The sequence below is a fragment of the Antechinus flavipes genome, chromosome 6 (assembly GCF_016432865.1).
Source record: "Antechinus flavipes isolate AdamAnt ecotype Samford, QLD, Australia chromosome 6, AdamAnt_v2, whole genome shotgun sequence".
Classification (NCBI taxonomy): domain Eukaryota; kingdom Metazoa; phylum Chordata; class Mammalia; order Dasyuromorphia; family Dasyuridae; genus Antechinus; species Antechinus flavipes.
Window position 1 is genome coordinate 39,213,017 of NC_067403.1, and position 20,078 is coordinate 39,233,094.

General features: G+C 36.6%; 1 protein-coding gene across 2 annotated transcripts in view; it reads left to right on the forward strand.

The window, feature by feature from the left end:
- The window catches only part of KIT (KIT proto-oncogene, receptor tyrosine kinase), an 83,328-nt gene that overhangs the window by 25,590 nt on the left and 37,660 nt on the right, over positions 1–20,078 (forward strand). For both annotated transcript variants that reach the window (XM_051964306.1, XM_051964307.1), the window contains exons 2-4: positions 11,413–11,685; positions 14,883–15,164; positions 16,300–16,436. In XM_051964306.1, the coding sequence (XP_051820266.1) occupies positions 11,413–11,685; positions 14,883–15,164; positions 16,300–16,436 (692 nt within the window). The remainder of the gene's footprint in view (positions 1–11,412; positions 11,686–14,882; positions 15,165–16,299; positions 16,437–20,078) is intronic.

Here is a 20,078-nt window from a genome sequence, read left to right on the forward strand (position 1 = left end):
TTTGCAAGGATGAATTTTGAAAATTACGCATGTGTTTTGAAAATAAAGTTTTTTTTTTAAAGGCATATGTACTTTTATGTATATGACAAGGTAATTTTTACCAGTGCTCCCTTTAACCTTTAATTAAAATTTTAATTTTACCTTTGGAATTTGATTCATATGTAATTTCTCTCTGTAACATGCAGCACATTCTGGATATTTGTCTCATACCTGAGTATTTTGGAGGCACTGCAGAGAGTGCCACTGAAGTTGGCATCCAGGTGACTTTAGCCAAGTCTTTGGGCCTCAGTTTCCCCTCAGTCAAGAGGCAGTTGGAATGGATGACCTTTAAGAGGCTTTTCCAACTCGAAATTGACCTGCTCAATGCTGGACCTTGAGTAAGGGGCAATTTTGGCCCAAGAATCCCCTTCTTGGGTGTAGATAGACCTTTGCTTCTTATGTGATTGTTACAACAACCTGGAGCAGCAGATACGGCAGACCTGATTACGTTCCTTTAGCTGGGGGAGTGTTGGGGGTTGTCCAGAGGGAGAGAGCGATGAAGGGCAAAAATAGCTGCTTACAACTTAGAAAATACCTAGCCTCCCCAATAAAACATGTCCTCTCTGCTTTTGTTTTTATTTTCCCTGTGAACAGCTGCATTATTGCTGCAAAAACGATGTCATTTTGAAAATGACATAGAATGGAAAAAGTGTACTGTCTACCCAAAAAATAGGAGATAGGGAAAAATAACCATTTTCATAATGTCAGGCCTGGATTTTAAGGATTTTCCCTAATGTAAGTTACTGGCTTAGCCATTGAGGTGCAAGATAGCACTGATAAAGGTACCCCAGCTTAAGGTAAACCCAGGAGCTATTTTGCAGGGAAGTCGGAGTCATTATTTTTGGTGAAGAATGGGAGCCTCAGATTTTTTTTTTTTGCTCATTTCTAAAACATGGATCATCTTAGGTCCTAGAATAGAAATTTGCTTTTGAGTTGCCAGTTGATTTTTCTTGTTTTAAAAAAAGTACTTGGTCTATAGGGATTTTCAGCCCTTCAAGCCAAAACTGTGGCCCAAACCAGATTAAGATATAATTGGGAAATATTTAAGTAGAGGAAAATACAATTACACATAGGTAATGTCAATTTGTGGTTTTCTAAGTCAATATGCAATTTGCAAGCATTTTAATGTAAGTTTTAGTAGCTCTTTTCTATTTGATTTTAAATCTGTAAACAAAAGAATTCAAGTTTAGGGAAGCTTATTCTTAATCAAAGTGATTTCAGGCTCTGGAGCTCATGGAGAATCTTCATTTCTGCTTTTGCTTAAGGTTGATTTTTATGTTGGAAAGAAAACGGGCCTGGTGGTCGATTAATTTACAAATGCTCTCCTCCTCCCATGATTTGCTTCCCAATGAGTGCCACATGTGCTCTGGAAAATGCCATCAAGAAAGCAGTTTATGTTCACTGGGTCCGTTGCAGGATCTTGCGGAAATCCATCTGTTCCTGGAAAGCAGCAGCCAAAGACACACTTTCTGAGGCAGTCAGGCTGTGGGGATCTCGGGAGAAAAGGCCCTTTAAATGAATGCTCCTCTTGTTTGTGTGTCTGGATAGACAAAGTCAGTCTCTGTCAGCACTTTTGTGTCCAGAGGTAGCCTCCCCTAGTGCTCTCCCTGAGGTGCCTTTCATTGGGTTTTTAATTCAGGGGAATAAACATTTAAACATGTCTACAACCTGCTATCCCAGGTGAGGAGGACTTCTTATTCAGGTGTCTCAGATCCATAGCCATCCTTTCTTGTCCTATTAGGTTTTCAATAAATGCTTTCCACAAATTAAAAAAAAAACTCAGAAATTTAAATATCTAAGTTCTCCAGGGGGGGACTATTTGGAGGAAAGACATTAGAAACATACGTTTCCACTTCTAGGGATGGATCCACTCTGCCACATTGAGAGTCCCTTTGGTGTCCAGGTGAATTGGATTTCATGTGATCATAAATGTACCTTTTCTGGACCGTGAAAGAATCGTTTCATAATGAGTGAGAGCTTTTCCCACCATATATCTGCCTTTGAGATCAGAACATTGAAAGGGGAAGTTGTACTTCCTTTCAACTGTCTCCTCCTCCTTTTCCATTCTTTTTTCCCCCTCCCTTCTTAAGTAGGTGTCTTGCAAGACTCAGGGCCTTGGATACCTCTGAAATCCAAGAAAATACATCCTACAAGTGGTACAAATGTAGCTTAGAAGACAGACAAAAAAAAGAGGAAATGAAATGTCTTTTAGCTGGAAGAGCTGCATCTTCCCATGTAGCAAACTGTATAGAATATAAGAAACTGATTTTTTTCAATCTTGCTTGCATTGAGTCCTGGTTGCTCTGTTAAAGAAGTCAGTCCCTCCTTGCTTGGATGGTTGGGGATCCTTTCAGGTCTTTGAACCCAAGCCCCATCTCCCCCTTCATAATCATGAGTCGAGTGTTCATGGGCAAAAGCAAAAAAAATCCTTGTTGGATTTTTGCTAGTTTGGAACATGGCTTCTCAAATCAATGTTATACTTAAGAAACTAAGACACTTTCACTTCTCAAAGCAAATGAATTTTTTTTAATTTAGTTTTTGTTTTTCCTTTTTCCTCACTTTTATTTGATAGACTTAACGGCTGAGCTATGAAACAGCCCTCAAAGCAATCCCTGCTTTTAAGTTATCATATCCATCAACTGCAGTTAATTTAAGCTGAGAAATGTAATTGAAGTATAGAAAGCATTTATTAAGTGCCTACTGTTATGCTTTATCCTGGACAAAGAGACAAAAATTAAACCATTCTTTCCCTTAAGAAGCTTGGTTTTTTTTTTTAAATTTTTATTTAATAATTACTTTATATTGACACTCGTTTCTGTTCCAATTTTTTTTCCCTCCCTCCCTCCACCCCCTCCCCTAGATGGCAAGCAGTCCTTTATATGTTGGATATGTTGCAGTATATCCTAGATACAATATATGTTTGCAGAACCGAACAGTTCTCTTGTTGCATAGGGAGAATTGGATTCAGAAGGTATAAATAACCCGGGAAGAAAAACAAAAATGCAGATAGTTCACATTCGTTTCCCAGTGTTCTTTCTTTGGGTGTAGCTGCTTTTGTCCGTCATTTATCAATTGAAACTCAGGTCTCTTTGTCAAAGAAATCCCCTTCCATCAAAATATGTCCTCATACAATATCGTTGTTGAAGTGTATAATGATCTCCTGGTTCTGCTCATTTCACTTAGCATCAGTTCATGTAAGTCTCGCCAGTCCTCTCTGTAAGAAGCTTGGTTTTAATTGGGAGATACAGTATGCACATGTAAATTCATTTGTAATAAAAGCAAGATATTTATGGAGAATAAGTGTACATATAGGCGGGGGTAGCAGATGAATCAGGAAATAAGAGGTATCTGGTGCAAAAAGCCTTTGAAAATTTAGAAAAAAGCTGTTAGCAATTATTAATCTCAATCTTAATCTCTTAATTTTTGTATTTGCCAAGTATCTATCTTAGTCTCTGGCATATAGTAAGTTATTAATGAAGGTACCCGCCCCAGTTTCTGGCATATAGTAGGTGCTTAATAAATGCTCCTTGGATTGATCAAATTGGATCATTCTTTTATGTTTTTGTTTAACCAGGAATGTGTTGACCAGCCCATTTTCTCCCCTTCCCCTTTTGAAGTGTTCCTTTATGATCCTGTAGGTTCTCACATTTAACTGTGAGAAGGCATTTATAAAGCTTTAAAGAGCCAGGGTCTAATTCCATAAAGTTTAGAAGGCTGTGATGGAACTTCAGCTCGAACGGCGTGCTAAAAATGGGGCTGGAGATCAGAGGTCCAGATAGTCTTTCTTGACTGGGAAATTGATGCAAACGCTCTTGCCATGATTCTGTTTGGATAACCTCAGTTCTCTGATTTGTGTTTGCTTTGGGATGCATGGGAAATGGTATCGAATAAAGAGGGTTTTTTCCCTTGTATATATAAAAAAAATGAATGGCCCCATAAACAAGATTAAGAAGAAGATGAGATAGCATCAGTATAACAGACCTACATTTATTACTGGCCTCGTCTCATGGGCTTGTGTGTGTTTTAATGATGTTGTGTTTGGACCAGATAAGGACTTTAATCTGTATAATGAAGGTTCTGTCATATGCTATTTTGCCCAGAAATTCCTATTTGCAGCGGCGCGGAGTTCAGAACTGCTTAGGCATAGCAAAACTATCAAACTACCAACTCTGGATTATAGGAATAATAAATAGTTCGTGTAGATGCTTTATGGTTTGCAAAATACTTTCCTTACAACTCTCCCGAGTTAGGTAATGAAAGTTATTGAGAGCCTTATGTGCCAGGCAATATGAGCACAAATGAGATGAATCCTTCCCTTCTATTAGTTATTTATATTTTCTGATTAAGTGCCTACTGTGTGTAGGGAACTGTCCTAGGTGTTGAGCTACACACACAATGACAAAATGGAAAATTATTCCTGCCTTAAAATCAACAAAGGGGAAAAACGTGTAATGGGTAAGTTAGTAGACAAAGTATAAAATGATTTACAAGGTACGTTTAGGAGATAGCATCAAATACTCGGATGGGGGATGAGAAAAGGTCTTATGGAGGACTGAAATTGAGCTCAGTTTTAGAGATTTCAAGAAGAGATTAAGAAGGGAGATCATTTCAGGCATTGGGGAGAAGAGGGAGATGGTTTTTACTAGGAGATAAATTCTGAGTTTTCAAAAAAGCAAATACTAGATCCAGAGCAGGGAAAAATTCCTCAGCTCCCATCTAATCTGTTGTTCAGTGGGATGTCACATTGGGCATGGTATGAACAAAGACAGGGAGGGAGGAAATTACAAAGTATTTGAAGGATGGTGCAGTCTAATTTGGCTATAAAATGATGGAAAGAGAATAAAAAATGAAGTTGAGGTGGTTAAGGGGGTGTCAGAAATTTAATTAAACATCATAAGAGGCATTTGAATTAGATTTAGGATGGAGACATCATCGATTTAGACTTGTATTGAAATCTATTCCCCACCCATTTTACAAATGGAACAAGGATCCATGAGATTCAGTGACTTGGAGTGATTTAGTGTCACATTGTCCAATTCTGTATACATTATGTCATCTGAGTCCCTGAAAAATGTATTCCCAAGAAAAAACATAAATGGAGTAAGTTTTTGATGCAGTAGTTTTCTTGTTACCTTTTAAACATATTTGAAATTATTTTAAAACTTAATTTAACAGTCATTAACAAACATCAGCATTCCAATATACAGAAAACAGGAAAGATATGTGTATGAACGTGAAAGTTAAGTTTTGACATCCAAATTATAAGAAGAATCAATTAAAAGTCTTAAGAACATGAGCCATTGTTCTTCCCACTAATAAGTTACGTTTTTTCCTCTAGGAATATCAAACTGGTTTGTATAAGTATGAAGTCTTACCTATTGGTAAGAATGTATTTTCAAAGTAGAATCTAAACTCAATTTGGCTTATTTCTGCATTGTGTGATTTGTAGATGCTTTTATTGATTGGCTTTTAAAGATGATGGACAGTGACTTGATGTAAACTGGAATCCATCAACTTTTAATTGGTTCTACAGTTAGAGCCATCCCTTGGTTTTTACTCATAAGGGTATGAATTGTCCCCTATTGGTGAGAAATTTTCCAAATTTACATTGGTTTGGTTCATCCCTCTGGGGATGTGAAAGTATACCTAAGACCTTATGCGCTTTTTCTTTTGCCTTGTGGTTTAAAGGGCCTTCCATGTCTCAGTCTATGAACAATATGGGAACTGAAGAGTAGGTGAACCAGATAACTTAAGATTAAGTTGGTTCCCTTAGTTACAACAACACATCTAATCAGTTCTTCCTTCTTCACTTCCCCAAATTACACTAGCTATCTCTGTGTAGGTTTTTTCTTCATTGTTGTACATTGTTTCCTCTCCATGTAAACTGCTTCTCCATTTAAATTAAATGCTTCTATGATACTTGATTTTATTTGGATAAAAATATTTTAAGTGGGAAAAAAGTTGGAATTGAGAGGTATTGTGGAAAAAAATCCCAAATGCTGTATATTTCAGCAAAATTGAACCATTCATTCCCCACCAATCTAGTCTGCCCCCAAATGACAATTATTCACTGATGGCATGTATCCAAAAGTCAGTTTCAGCTGTATGCTTAACCTGGGGAAAATTAAATATCTTATACACTATTATTTCCCACCCCCCAATTAATAACATTTTATTTTTTTCTAACTAAAAGTAAGGATAATTTTAAACATATACTTTTGTGAGATTGAGTTCCATTTTTTTCTCCTTTCCTTACCTCCCTTCTCCCAAGACAGCAAGCAATCTGATACAAATTATGTATATATAAATAAGCACTTTAAATATATTTCCATATCAGGTATGTTGTGGGAAAAAAATCAAAACAAAAGGGGAAAAGCATGAGAGGAGAAAACACAAAAAAAGTGAAACTAATGTTCCTTGATTCATATTCAGGCTCCATAGTTTTTTCTCTGGATGTGAATACCATTTTCCATCCCGAGTCTATTGGAATTGTCTTGGATCACTGTATTGCTGAGAAGAGCTAATTCTGTCGGAGCTGATTATTGTACGATATTGTTGTTACTATGTATAGTGTTCTGGTTCTGCTCATTCCACTCAGCATCAGTTCATGTAAGGCTTTTCTGAAATAGATTTCTCATCATTTCTCATAGACAGTAGTATGCCATTACATTGAAGTGCTGCAACTTACCCAGCCATTTCCCAGTTGATGGGTATTCACTTAATTTCCAATTCCTTGCCACCCCAGAAAGATCTACTACAAATATTTTAGCAATGTGCTCCTACCTTTTTTACATTAAACCACTGTTTACCGAGGTACCATCTATGGGCCCTGGCTCCTTGCCAGCTACTGCAAGTACCTAAAGAAATACTAAAATCTATGCCTTTAAGAGACATCACTTATCACTGATCATTCTGTCATCAGTATTATTGTTTGAAAAATACACGATTCAACTTGTACTTTGAAAAATTGAAGGGGGAGAGGTCACAAAAAATGAGTGACATACAGACAAGTTTAAAAAGATCATTCGTAAAGTTTGTTTCAAGACAGTTTACCTATAGATCTCATCAAATTCCTAATTTAGCATGACTTTCCCATGTCTGTAAAGTATAATTTGGAAAAAGTGTTAAGAAAAAACAAGACAACCCAGAACTAAATTAAATAAACTGAGGGATTGGAGTTGATGCTCTAGGCGGTAACACTTGACTAGTTTGTTGACAGGAAGAGAAACAGTTTTGCTCTGAGTTTAATAAATTGGCTCCAGTGTATCTGACCCCAGTCCTATTGCTCTCTAAAGTTGTCTTTATATAATAGCATGGTTTTTGTGCTTCTGCCCCCTCCCCCTTAATAAGATAAAAACACAAAACCAAAGTTGAAGACAAAGATATATGAAATTCTCTCTCTTTGCTGGTCACTTCTTCATAAAACCATATTTACTTGGCTTAATGGAGTTCATGCACATGTATTTCATTAAATCAGGATCCGAAAGGACCCTTTAAAAGAGAATTTTGTTATGTGGGATATGTAACACGTAAGAACTGCTTCCCTATCCTCAAAGGCTTCTGTCACTCAAACATCAGAATCCATTAAAAAGTGTAATCCAGTGAAGAAGCGTCTCATCTGTTAGCATGGGAAACTGAGAATGTGTTAGACATGATTGATTTTTCCCAAACAAAACTGAAAGTTTAAATTGCTAATGTAGGACCACCTTTTAATTCTGTAGTGGACTCTATAAAGATTTCATCATGCAGTCACTCTGTATTTTCATTTTCTTTCTAGCCCACCAGTTTCAAGTGCCTAAGATTATTCATGGAATATTCATATTATTCTGGTGATAGGTCACCAATAATAATAAGAGCAGCTAGCTAGCATTTAGAGGCCTTTCTTTGCTGCCTGCCCTTTCTCATTATTTATTCATTAAACAAGAAAATTTCAAGCACCTGCTATTTGGGATGGATCACCGTCCACACACTGGGGTCCGCAGAGTAGTGTGACCCCTGGTTTTTGCCTTTGGGTATTTGACAGCCAATAAGATGAGGCACAGGTGCAACAGTCAGGCGGCAAAAATTAGTCGAGTGAGAGTGTTGATTAAAGTGCTAAAGGAATCCTATGGATAGTGGGTGTTGAAAGTCTGGCAGAAGCGGGGAGGATGGGGGAGGAGAGAAGGTCATTGTGGCCTGAGGGATGGAAGGAAAGGCTCACAGATGGAGTGGTCCATGACTTGAGCTTTGAAGATGGGGCTGGGTATAGTTGAAGGACATTGCCAGTTGGGGAAATAAAGGCACGGCCATGTGGGAAGGAACAGGGATGATCCGAAGGACAGTGTGAGTAGAACCCTTGTCAAGACCAAGGCCGCCCATTGCCTTTAACTGCACCATGGCACCATGTCGTAGACTCAGGTGGGTCTTGGAAGGGAAGAAAAAGCAGGAGAGTATTGGATTTGGGGCAGAATTAACTGGGGAAATTATTGTTGGCAGCCCCCGTTTATGAAGGAATGATGCTGAGTTTTCTATCAGACGTGTTGACTTTTTGATTTGGAACTTTACAGCAACAGACACATTTACCTGACTGAATCTTAATGCATTTATGTACTTTTAAGTGTCTCTCAGCAAAGAGGTAATTGAATTGCCTGGAATATATACCGGCTCAAGCTATTTAGAAGAGTCCCTGTATTGAATTTAGCCCTGTCCAGATCAACGACCATGTTCCTTTACAGAAGACACTTGATTTTTTCCCCCTCAAACGGGGAAGAATAAATTGAATTATCGTTATTTATTTACTATCTCTGTCTTTATTTTCTTCACTGCTATATGACCTAAATGAATATAAAAGCTCTCTTTAGGCATTTTGGCTATCAAATTCATTTTTTAAGCAATTTTGTGTTTTTATTATTAATACAACTACATTACAAAAGTTTTTAATAATACAATAAAACCATTATACAGAGCAATGTAATATTTTAAGGAAAGGGATCAAATTATGAATAGGATGCAATAGAATTTCAGCCATGAAATTTAGATAGTGCCTAATGATGGTGTTTTATTTAGCATATGACACATTCTTAGTGCTTCTGAAGTGACTTTTTCCTTTTGAGCATTTTGTTGATTCCTTTTTTGTTTTTTATCTATCTACTCCAGTAGAAATCTTTTCCCTATAACAAGTAATCAGGCACAACCAATGAGCACACTGATCATGTCTTAGAAAATACGCCTTGGTCAAATTCTGTAGTCAGTGGCTTCTCTGCCAAGAGATTGAGGGGCATGCTTCATGTTGGCTTCCCCCTTTATTTTACAAATTATATATATTTTACATATATATATATATATATATATATATATACATATACACACACACATCTTTATTTATCTATTTATTTGTCCTTATCTATTTATCTGGCTTTATTTGTCTTTATTTTTAATCTATTTGTCTTTGTCTTTATTTTTGTTTACTGAAATGATTGTATTCCATATTTGGATATGTCCTTCCTGGGAATATTTTTATTTGCATTTTGCCTCAAACATTAGCATTATGGTTTGATGTTCAATTGGAAAGTTGCCTGGATGGATGCAGCTGGGATATATTGTTGACTCTTCCCCTTGTACCCACCATGTTTGGGTCTGATCAGTTACTTCATGTTAACACGATGATGTTCCTTCTTGCTACTAGTTCATTCTTTTTTTTTTTTTTATTATTATTATAGCTTTTTATTTACAAGTTATATGCATGGGTAATTTTACAGCATTGACAATTGCCAAACCTTTTGTTCCAATTTTTCCCCTCCTTCCCCCATCCCCTCCCCCAGATGACAGGTTAACCAATACATGTTAAATATATTAAAGTATAAATTAAATACAATATAAGTATACCTGTCCAAACAGTTATTTTGCTGTACAAAAAGAATCAGACTTTGAAATAGTGTACTATTAGCCTGTGAAGGAAATAAAAAAATGTAGGTGGACAAAAATAGAGGAATTAGGAATTCTGTGTAGTGGTTCATAGTCATCCCCCAGAGTTCTTTGGCTGGGTGTAGCTGGTTCAGTTCATTATTGCTCCATTGGAACTGATTTGGTTCATCTCATTGCTGAGGATGGCCAGGTCCGTCAGAATTGATCATCATATAGTATTGTTGTTGAAGTATATAATGATCTCCTGGCCCTGCTCGTTTCACTCAGCATCAGCTCATGTAAGTCTCTTCAGGCCTTTCTGAAATTATCCCACTGGTCATTTCTTACCAAACAATAATATTCCATAACATTCATGTACCACAATTTACCCAGCCATTCTCCAATGGATGGGCATCCATTCATTTTCCAGCTTCTAGCCACTACAAACAGGGCTGCCACAAACATTTTGGCACATACAGGTCCCTTTCCCTTCTTTAGTATCTCTGTGGGGTATAAGCCCAGTAGTAGCACTGCTAAATCAAAGAGTGTGCACTTTTTTAGCTTTTTGAACATAGTTCCAATAACATATAGAGACAAAAGATTAGACTCCAGAATACTTGGGTCAGTTCACATCTCCACCAACAATGTATCAGTGTCCCAGTTTTCCCACATCCCCTCCAACATTTGTCCTTGTCTTTCCCTGTCATTCTAGCCAATCTGACAGGTGTGTAGTGGTATCTCAGCGTTGTCTTAAGTTCCATTTCTCTGATTAATAATGACTTGGAGCATCTCAGTTCATTCTTTTCTACCTACAAACATGGAAATATCTTCTCCTTTTGTAAATGTAATCTGTAGCCTATCACCCTATTGAAGAGATTTATTTATTTTTTCCATCTCTGGTTAATGATGGCCCTGCTCATCATCATTAATAGTAATGATAACAACATCCAGGTACCTACCTGCTGAAGTAATTTGAATTAAGAGAAATTATGGAAAAACCCCAAAATGCTGAGTATTTTGGCAAAATCAGGCTCGCCCCCTCACCACCTAGTCTAGACTCAACGTGTCAGATACTCAGTGATGGCATGGGTCCAAAGTCACCTGCAGCTGTGTTTAACCTGGAGAAAGCCCTTAGCACTGACCAAGCTCAGGCCTGTATATTATCTGAAATATACCCTCATCATTCCATTATTTTTGCAAAAGAAAGTTATTTTTTGAATGTACTTTATTAGAACTTTAGACAAAGCCAACTGTTTAATGATAAACCCATAGAATAATTTTCCTTTTTGTATTTTGATATAAGATATGGGAATCAGAAGTGTCAAAAATTCCCCATTTGACCATGATTTTCAAAAAATTTTCTTTTTCTAATAATAGCCTTTTATTTTCCAAAATATACGCAAAGGTAATTTTCAACATTAACTCTTGCAAAACCTTGTGTTCCATATTTTTTCTTGATCATGACTTACAAATTTTTTTTTCTCTTTGCAGGTTATCTTCAACCTACTAGTAGTTCAGCTAGTTATTCTCCACCATCCATCTTTCCACCTGGATCCCAGTTAACGGTGAATTCTGGAAGTGAGATTAAGTTGTCCTGTATTGATCCTCTCTCGGTAAACTGGACTTTTGAGAATGTCATCCATCTTGAATCGAGCAAAAATGCGACAACGTGGGTCACGACCAATGCGAAGGCCCAAGATACGGGCAGATATACCTGTACTAATGAGAAAGGCTTGAGCAGTTCCATTTATGTATTCGTTAAAGGTAAATATGTTGGCTTTCCTGTTCTGGATCTATGGGTCTGGGTCTGAGAGAGTACAGAAATCTTTAACCCTGAAGGAAATGGTCATTGGCTTTGAGAAGGAACATAGCCCACGACTCATCTGTTTTGCAAACTTTCTTCCTCATGGCCAGAGCCCAATCTAGAAGTATTAATAAAGACCTCCTTTATTAGTGTAGAAAGCGCTTTGCAGCCCTGAAAATAGTATGTGAATGTCCACTGTTGTTGACGATGATGATGATCTTGTCTGTTTAATCAGATTTTCCCATCATGTTAAACATATTTCTTGGATTGTAAATTAAATTCCTTTCAGAAATAACATTTCCCTTTAAATATTCATCTTTCCACTTAGAAAATCACACCCCCCCCCTTTTTAAAGACTACCATAGTTCCTTAAAAGCTTAAACAAATGTACCTTTCAGAAACTGACTGGAGACTTTTTCTGAGAAGTGGCAGTTTTCACATACTCAAATAACATCAGTGAGTTTTTTCATCTAATGATCAAGGTAAAAATACTCTGACATATTCTGTGATGTCAGCCTAGACCCTCAAATCTAGACTTAAAAAGACTTAGATCCTTTTGCCAGAAAACTATTTTAACTATTGAGCAAAATCCAACTCAGCTCTAATTTACCCATAAACCCATACAGATATTTGTGTTTAAGAAAGGAGGTGCTTACTGGTCAGCAGAACAGGCAGGGGAGTGTTTTTTAGTCCATAGTAAAATAAAACACTTTTCCTTGGGCAGTCTAAGTGTTGAATAAATATTTGATTTGTTTAGGAATCTTGGACCGCCTCCCCCCCGCCCCTTACCGGGAAATAGTTAATGTGTATTTCACATTTCATGAAGTGCTCAAAAGATTTCATGAGTTGTCCCAGAATATGTAGACTCTGTTTTGTAGATTTAGAAACAAGTACAAAGGGACTTTGTAAAGGTTAAAAGGAAGAGCTATACACCCTACATTTGCTAGGATGTTCCATTGACAGAAGGACCCGGTTTGTGATTAGATGGATGAGACTCACTTGTAGCCCATGTTACCTAGCTTACCTTTGCCACTTGTAAAATCAAATGGAGCTTTTTTTTTGGTCTCATCTAGCACTTACATTTATTTCTATACCTGACACTTGGAATAATTGTTTTTTAAGCTCATTACTATAGTAGACTTATGTTCTCTTCTAAAACATAATTAAAATCTGATGTTAGAGTAATTGAATAGAAAGCATATTTCGCTAGAAGGTCAGAAGAATACTATTAAACAAGTAGTTTCTTTCCCAAAGTTTTCAGTGTGACCTCCTCTTCTGAAGCTTTTTGTGTTTGCAAAGTTTGGCAAATCAGAAAATTAAAGTACTTGAATTGGGGGAAAAGCACAAAAACATGCTTTCACATCTAACTAAGAGTGTTTAATGTGAATAAACAAATGTAGTTACTAAGAAATCCTTGAAACTAACTTCCTGAAAGGTTTTCCTATCCCAGTCTAGACAGTTTCAGAAAACACATCCTCCAGTTAAGGGGAAAAAATCCTATTAAACTCGCCACTATCTGGAATAATTTCAATTTTCTATGACATTTAGCTCTTCTTCAGAAATGTTTGTCAGATTTGTCATATGACACAAGATGGGATGTCCAGGAAATTAAGGGCAGTCTGTGTCCTTGAGGATCTTACAGTCTAGAAGCATCTCATTTGAGAAGACATTTTCTAAGTGTTCTCCATCAGATAAGCTTCTTTCCTAATTTGTGCCAGGGCTTTTATCAGGGAATTATATAAATCATTGTATTTGGGCTTGAGTGATTTAATCTCTCTCTCCTATCAGATCAGACTTTGAAAGACTAAAGAATCCTGAAATTATGCATGAATGTTTTAATAAAGGATATTCTGATAGAAAAAAAAGACAAAGGGTTTCTCGCTTTTGGGAACTATTTGCTGGCTTGTTTCAGATTTGTTATTTTTATCTCTTTCATCTATCCATCCATGGATAATTTTATGTGCAACTTAAGTTGGTTAATGTAAAACAGATGCAAAGCCATACAAAATTAGCTGATATTTAAATATTTAATTAATACATTCAGCCTCATGGTTGGGTACAATGATGTGTCTTGGTATATAGAATAAATCCATTTCCTATACATAGCTGACGTGATAAAGGTGTTTTGTTTTGCTTTTTAAGGTCATATGTAAAGGGAAGACTATGGGCAGCTGAATTGCACAGTGAATAGTGTAATGGGCTTGGAATCATAGAGACTTTCCTCTTCATGAGTTCGTATCCAGACTCAGACATTTACTAATAAGTCACATCACCCATTTTGCCTCAGTTTCTTCATCTGTGAAAGGAGATGGAAAAGGAAATGGCAAATCAGTCTCTATATCTTTGCCAAGAAAAACCTCAAAATGGGCTCATGAAGAATCAGATATGACTAAAAGCTACTCAGCAACAATTGGAAAAAGAATGAGGGTTTTTTTTTTTTTTAAACATATCCAAGAGTCCTGGTTCTTCTGAACAAAGAAATTGTGGCTCAGGGTTGATACTTTGTTTTGGAAATGCAGAATTTCAGTATTTACTCTTGAAATATTCTAGTATTTAGAGACAAAGTAAACAAAGTAAAACTCTAGCATTAACTCCATCCTAGATGCATCTGCTCCCCCTTCCTCCCCACAACGGGAAACTCTGGGAGATCAAAGAACTGGAGGATGATATGGTCAAGAAAGGGAGAATTTTGACAGTCTTTTCCTCCTTTCTCATGAGATTATACATTTCCTTCTTTCCTGCAAATAGGAGAAAGGTCCATTGTCAAGAAAATCAGAGGAAAAGAAGCTGCCCTACAGGGAAAAAGAATAGAGAAATATAATATGGATGGTGATACATTGGAATATGTCAAATAGATATGTTCATTTTCCTAATTCTTTGATTTTGGGATTAGGGCAGAATGTAAACTGAGTTAATACATTTTCTGCTGCCTGAAAAGTGAGAATCAGGATGAATAGGACTTTTGGGCATTAACACCTGTGTTCAAATTTTGTTTCTAACAATTTTGACCCTTGCAATTTTTTGGGCCACCATTAAATTTAGTTTGCTCATCTATAAACCTAGAGGTTTGAACTCAGGGCCCCTTACATAGGGAATATTAAAATCCAAACTTGTAATTCTCTGATTATTTTTTTCCTTGTTTCTTGATTTTTTATAGATCCCCAAATTCCCTTCCTTTTGGATCCTCTTCTCTATGGAAAAGAAGGCAATGATGCTGTAGTCAATTGCACTGTAACAGACCCGGAGGTGTCCAATTTTACCTTGAGATTATGTGACGGAAAGCCGCCTCCCAAAGACATGATCCTTATTCCTGACATCCAGAAAGGCATCGTGATTAAAAATGTGAAGAGAAGTCACAATAAGATCTGCGTCCAGTGCTCTGCCTACCTAGGTGGGGAGTTGAAGCTATCTGAAAGATTGACCTTGAAAGTGAGACCAGGTAAATGGAGCCCTCAAACATGGGAGCTGGAGGATGTCTCTGGGGCTGGAGTTTTAGCCTTGTAGAATATCACTGGTTATAAAACTGGCCCTAGGTAAAAGAGGTGGGAAGTTCACTTTAATCTGGATTAAGAGGATGGTCATGGAATCAGTTTTTTAAGCTGGAAAAAAGTTCAAGAGTTTACTCAACTCCACTTTAGTGGAAGTTTATATTACTCATCACGCTATTAAAATCTGTTTAATCAGCAATAGGGGAGTATTTTGAAATTTAATGGAGCATTTGGGTCAGGATTTATTTAACATTTTATTTATTTAAACAATTTGTCTAGTGCTTAAATATGTCCAAGCTTATAAAAGATTTTTTTTTTTTAATTTTGAATCAGACTTTATAAAGTAGGTTGACTTGAAAGATATGAACTCCTTTGGTGACATCCATTCAAATGATCCTTGGGAAGAGGTAATAAATGAGTGAAATAAACAAATTGTCTTTCCTACCAAAAAAAACTAAATAGCAAAACTCTAGAGATGCCTTTCAACACTCCTGAAATCCAGTCCTGAAAAGCACTTTTTTATTGGATAAAAAGTTAAACCAAGAAGCACCGAATGGTATCCTCCTTCTTGGAGATGCAGGATCATGCTGGAAGGTGTAATATTCTCAAATAATTTAAAATCACAAGGAAGCAAAGCATTGTCTAAGAAAACACATATGGGGGCGGGAAGGATATCTTTTATTTGATTAAAAGAGCTTAATCATACTAGTCCATGAACTTGGAGTACCCTAACAGTTATCTGGGACTAAAGATTAGGTCTTTTCCAAATTTGAGTTAGCTTCTCAATATATTTTTTTAAAAGACTGTTTCCAGATATATTCCTAAACTTTCCAGACCAATATTAATAACATTATTTGACATAATATTTTGACTATTGAAATCTTAAGAAAAAGAATTGAGCGAACAGGCGATAAAGCCCTAACATGATTTGGCTTATGTTTTCCTAAGTGGTGATAAAAATTAAAATTTGGACATGGGTTGTCCCATGATTTGATAAATGTAGGGTATTTAAATGGTGAAATTTTATCAGAGGAATCAATCCTTTCCAGGAAATTGTTGATCAAAACATCCGCCCTTTTCTTACAGCCCCTCAGAGTCCGCCAGAAGTCAGCTTGTCCAAAACGAACCACCTTCTCAGGGAGGGAGAGAGCTTTGAGATCGTGTGCACCATTAAAGATGTGGCTAGCACCGTGGTGTCCATGTGGATAACGGAGAATAACAGGGTATGTTCATGATGGTATTTGGCTTCTGCACTGTCTTGGTTTCTTTTTTAAAGAGAATTAAAAAATATATACCAGGCTTTCATCCCCCAAAATGTGAGTTTCTTCATGTTTATTTTCTTTTCTCTAAAAGAAATTCTAAAATGAGAGATTCTAGGGATGTTACTGTCTGCCTACAAGTTTTCAGCTGATTAGGCAAAATGAGTAGAACAGAACTATGAAGCTATTTTGTTAGTCTCAGCATTCCTCCTTCCCCCATTACCTTCCAAAGAAGAGAACTGTACAAATTTATAAAACTACAAAGATGACATCCTCCAGTTTTTATTTTTTATTGTATTTTAATTTTTTAAAGCAACTTTTGAGAGTGAAGCTGAATGTCAGGAGTATCTCGTGTGATGAACTTGATGTGAGATTTTTGGGGGAAATGATTAAAGTACAAATGACTCATTATTTTGATGTTATGCTCATCACTATGCAGATTTGCTTATTCATCTCATTTGTATTTTTATTATTAAAGTGATAGGAAGAGATATACCGAATTTCTTCTTTCATAGTTAAAGAATTGTCCTGCAGTTCCCCTATGTAAGGAATGGTCCATCCATTAAGAACCAACTGACATTTAATTGCCAGATATTCCTTAGCAATTTTGCTGGAGGTTTTCCTGCTGTTTAACTGGGTACCCGAACACTATTAACTAACCTTTTAGTTGACTTAATTTCTGGTAATAAAATGGTTGATTATCTTTCTAGGAATCTTTCTATACTTCAGGTTACCTAGGTAGGCTTCTTTTTAGGAGACACATTATTAACACCAGCTCATTTTTTCCCCTTTCATTAAAATTCATTAATATCTCCTTTGTCTTTAATAAACACTTTCTTTAAACTCTTTCTATAAGAATTTTCTTAATAATTTTGAGGATAATGTCACAACTGTCAAAATTTATACTGTTCATGGCCCAAGTAAGTAAACATTCTTAAAAAAAAAAATAAAGTGTGAGTAGGGGAAAAGTAGAGAAAGAGAGAGAAGGAGAGCAAGGGAAAGAGATCTTTTTATGTCCCCCTCCCCCTCCCCGTGCACTATGTGCCATAGGATGTTTTATGCTTGTTTTAAGAACTCTTTACCAGACAGGTAACCATGGTGATTAACACAATACAAAGTCATTATAATGGTATTCATGTAGACTTGTAATGATACCTTGCTAAATGAAGCCTGCTATTGACTAAGATGATGGTGTGAACCATGGCCTGTGGCATTGGTTTGAATTAGCAGGGGAAGCAAGTTTAGTTTCCATATCATATAATTTAATCAAGCAAAAACATATATATGGATTTTCTACTAATCTTACAGAATACAATCCCATATTAATTGGCTTTCTATAATCCCTTGCTTCAACTGGGGAAAAATTGAAATTATATGTGTATTTTAGCCTTTTGTGTATAGAGAAAATTAGCCATTTTGAGACGGTCAAATCAAATTGCCTCTGGCAAATTTGTTCTGAATGCTGTTTCCCCAGAGCCCTGCATGCCATTCCCAATTAATCCACTGGTGCTGGTTGATAAGCACTTAGCAGTGGGAGCTCTTTGGGGAAATCCTGATCTGTAGCAGCAAGGGTTAAAGAAAAACTGAATCATATGCAGACAGTATGTGACTTGCAGATGGGGCTTCTGGCTTTGTGCCAGGGTCACCTATAAATCATTTATTGGCTTCATTTTGCTTAATTGTGGCTCCTTAAGTGAGAGTGACCACATTCAGGAATAATCTTAGTCCTCTTATTTTTTTATATTTTTCTTTATAGGAAAGTCAGTAGACTTTGCAGGTTGTTGTTGTTGTTTTAATATATGCTTTTTGATTGTATAAACAATTTGGAATCAAATTGATCTGATTAGATTTAACACGGAATGTTCTTTTTTAACCAAAGAAGTCTTGGACGTCATTTAAAACTCATTAAATCCCGATGAGTTGTCACCCTGGAAAATCACATTGTTTATTCTCATTTGTCCTTTTAAAATTACTTCAGACTGGGCCCTTCCCGATGACGTTTGGGTCTGTAGTAATTTTTAGATCCTCTACAGAGAGGAATTATTTATTTCTAGCAACGACTTCTTGAATATCCCTGAATGACTTAATTTACCGATCATGGAAATGGTTGGGGCTGCTTGTTGTAGGAAATAGAAGTAGATAGCAGAAGGCAGCTCCAGAGTTGTTCTGTTCTCTGCTCGGTGACATTAACTTAGCCACAGGAAATGTCTGTCAAGCGCTGAACTGGATAAAGGCTAATGTGAAAATGTCACTTGACCTTACTATCTCCGCTTGCAAACCTTGTTTTTAAGGCCTGAATTCTCAGTAGTCGATTACTGCCGGTGATTCTAAACTCTACCCCATGATATGGCAAAGGCTGATTTCACAGAATCATGGAGCTAGAAAGGGATACCTTTAAGGTCCCCTAACCCGACTTGCTCATTTTACAGATAAGGAACAGGAGGCCCATTTAGGGAAGGGACTTGTCTGTGGTTACTCAGTAGTTAGTGGCCAAACAAATGTCTCTTCATTTGGGAAAATATATATTAACTATTCTTAGCTCCTTTATTTGTAACTGTACTAATCTTATTCTTGATGCAAATCATAAATTACATTTTAGTAGTTTAATTTCTTCTACTAGAAAAAGGATTGTAGCTAGTGTTAATTTTTTCCCCTTTTATTTATTTTTCTATTTATTCATTTTATTTATTTATATTTGCTGAGGCAATTGGGTTAAGTGATTTGCCCAGGATCACACAGCCAGGAAGTTTAAGTATCTGAGGCCAGATTTGAACTCAGGACCTCCCGACTTCAGGGCTGTTGCTCTATCCACTGTGCCTCTTAGCTGCTCCCCTTTCCCTCTTTTTTAAATGAAGAATCCTCCCAATGCCTGCCCGTTAGGCACCTCTGAGGTAATTTCACTGCTAATCCTCCTTAGCCAATTTTCAGATAATTTGGGATATTGTCTTACCTTGTCTGGTTGGTGTATCTTAAAATAATAATAATAAAGTCCATACTTATTCTCGAAAGCAGCTATTGTAGTAATGTCATGTTAAGTAACATTTTTAAAAATCCACACTTCTGTAGTTCCTCAAATTTTTCTTAGAACAGTCACAAATAAACAATGGAGTAGAAAATATTGCTACCCAAGATTATTGCATAATTATTGCCTGCATATGTTGGATTAGCATACTGGATTACTTGCCATCTAAGGGGAGGAGTTGGGGAAAGGGAAGGGAAAATTGGAATATAAGGTTTTGCAAGGGTTAATGTTGAAAAATTATCCATGCGTATGTTTTGTAAACAAAAAGCTTTAATAACAAAGAAAATATTGCTACCATTTTATTGAGATTCAGAAAGAGAGGGGTGGACCTATGGCCACTCCTCTGATGTAGGAGTCAAATCTAGCTCTCCAGACTAGGAGGTCCAACATATTTTCACTTGTATCATGGGAATTCTCCAACTTTGGGTAATTTTCTGCTGAATAAGACCTCGAGCTATCAGTTATTTCAAAGCAGAGCAGACATCACTTAATGGGAGGTATTGAAAACCCAGCCGAATGCCTTTGTAGCTTTCTCTTAACTTTATTTGAATATGTCATTCTCCTTCTTAACCCATGTAATTTAG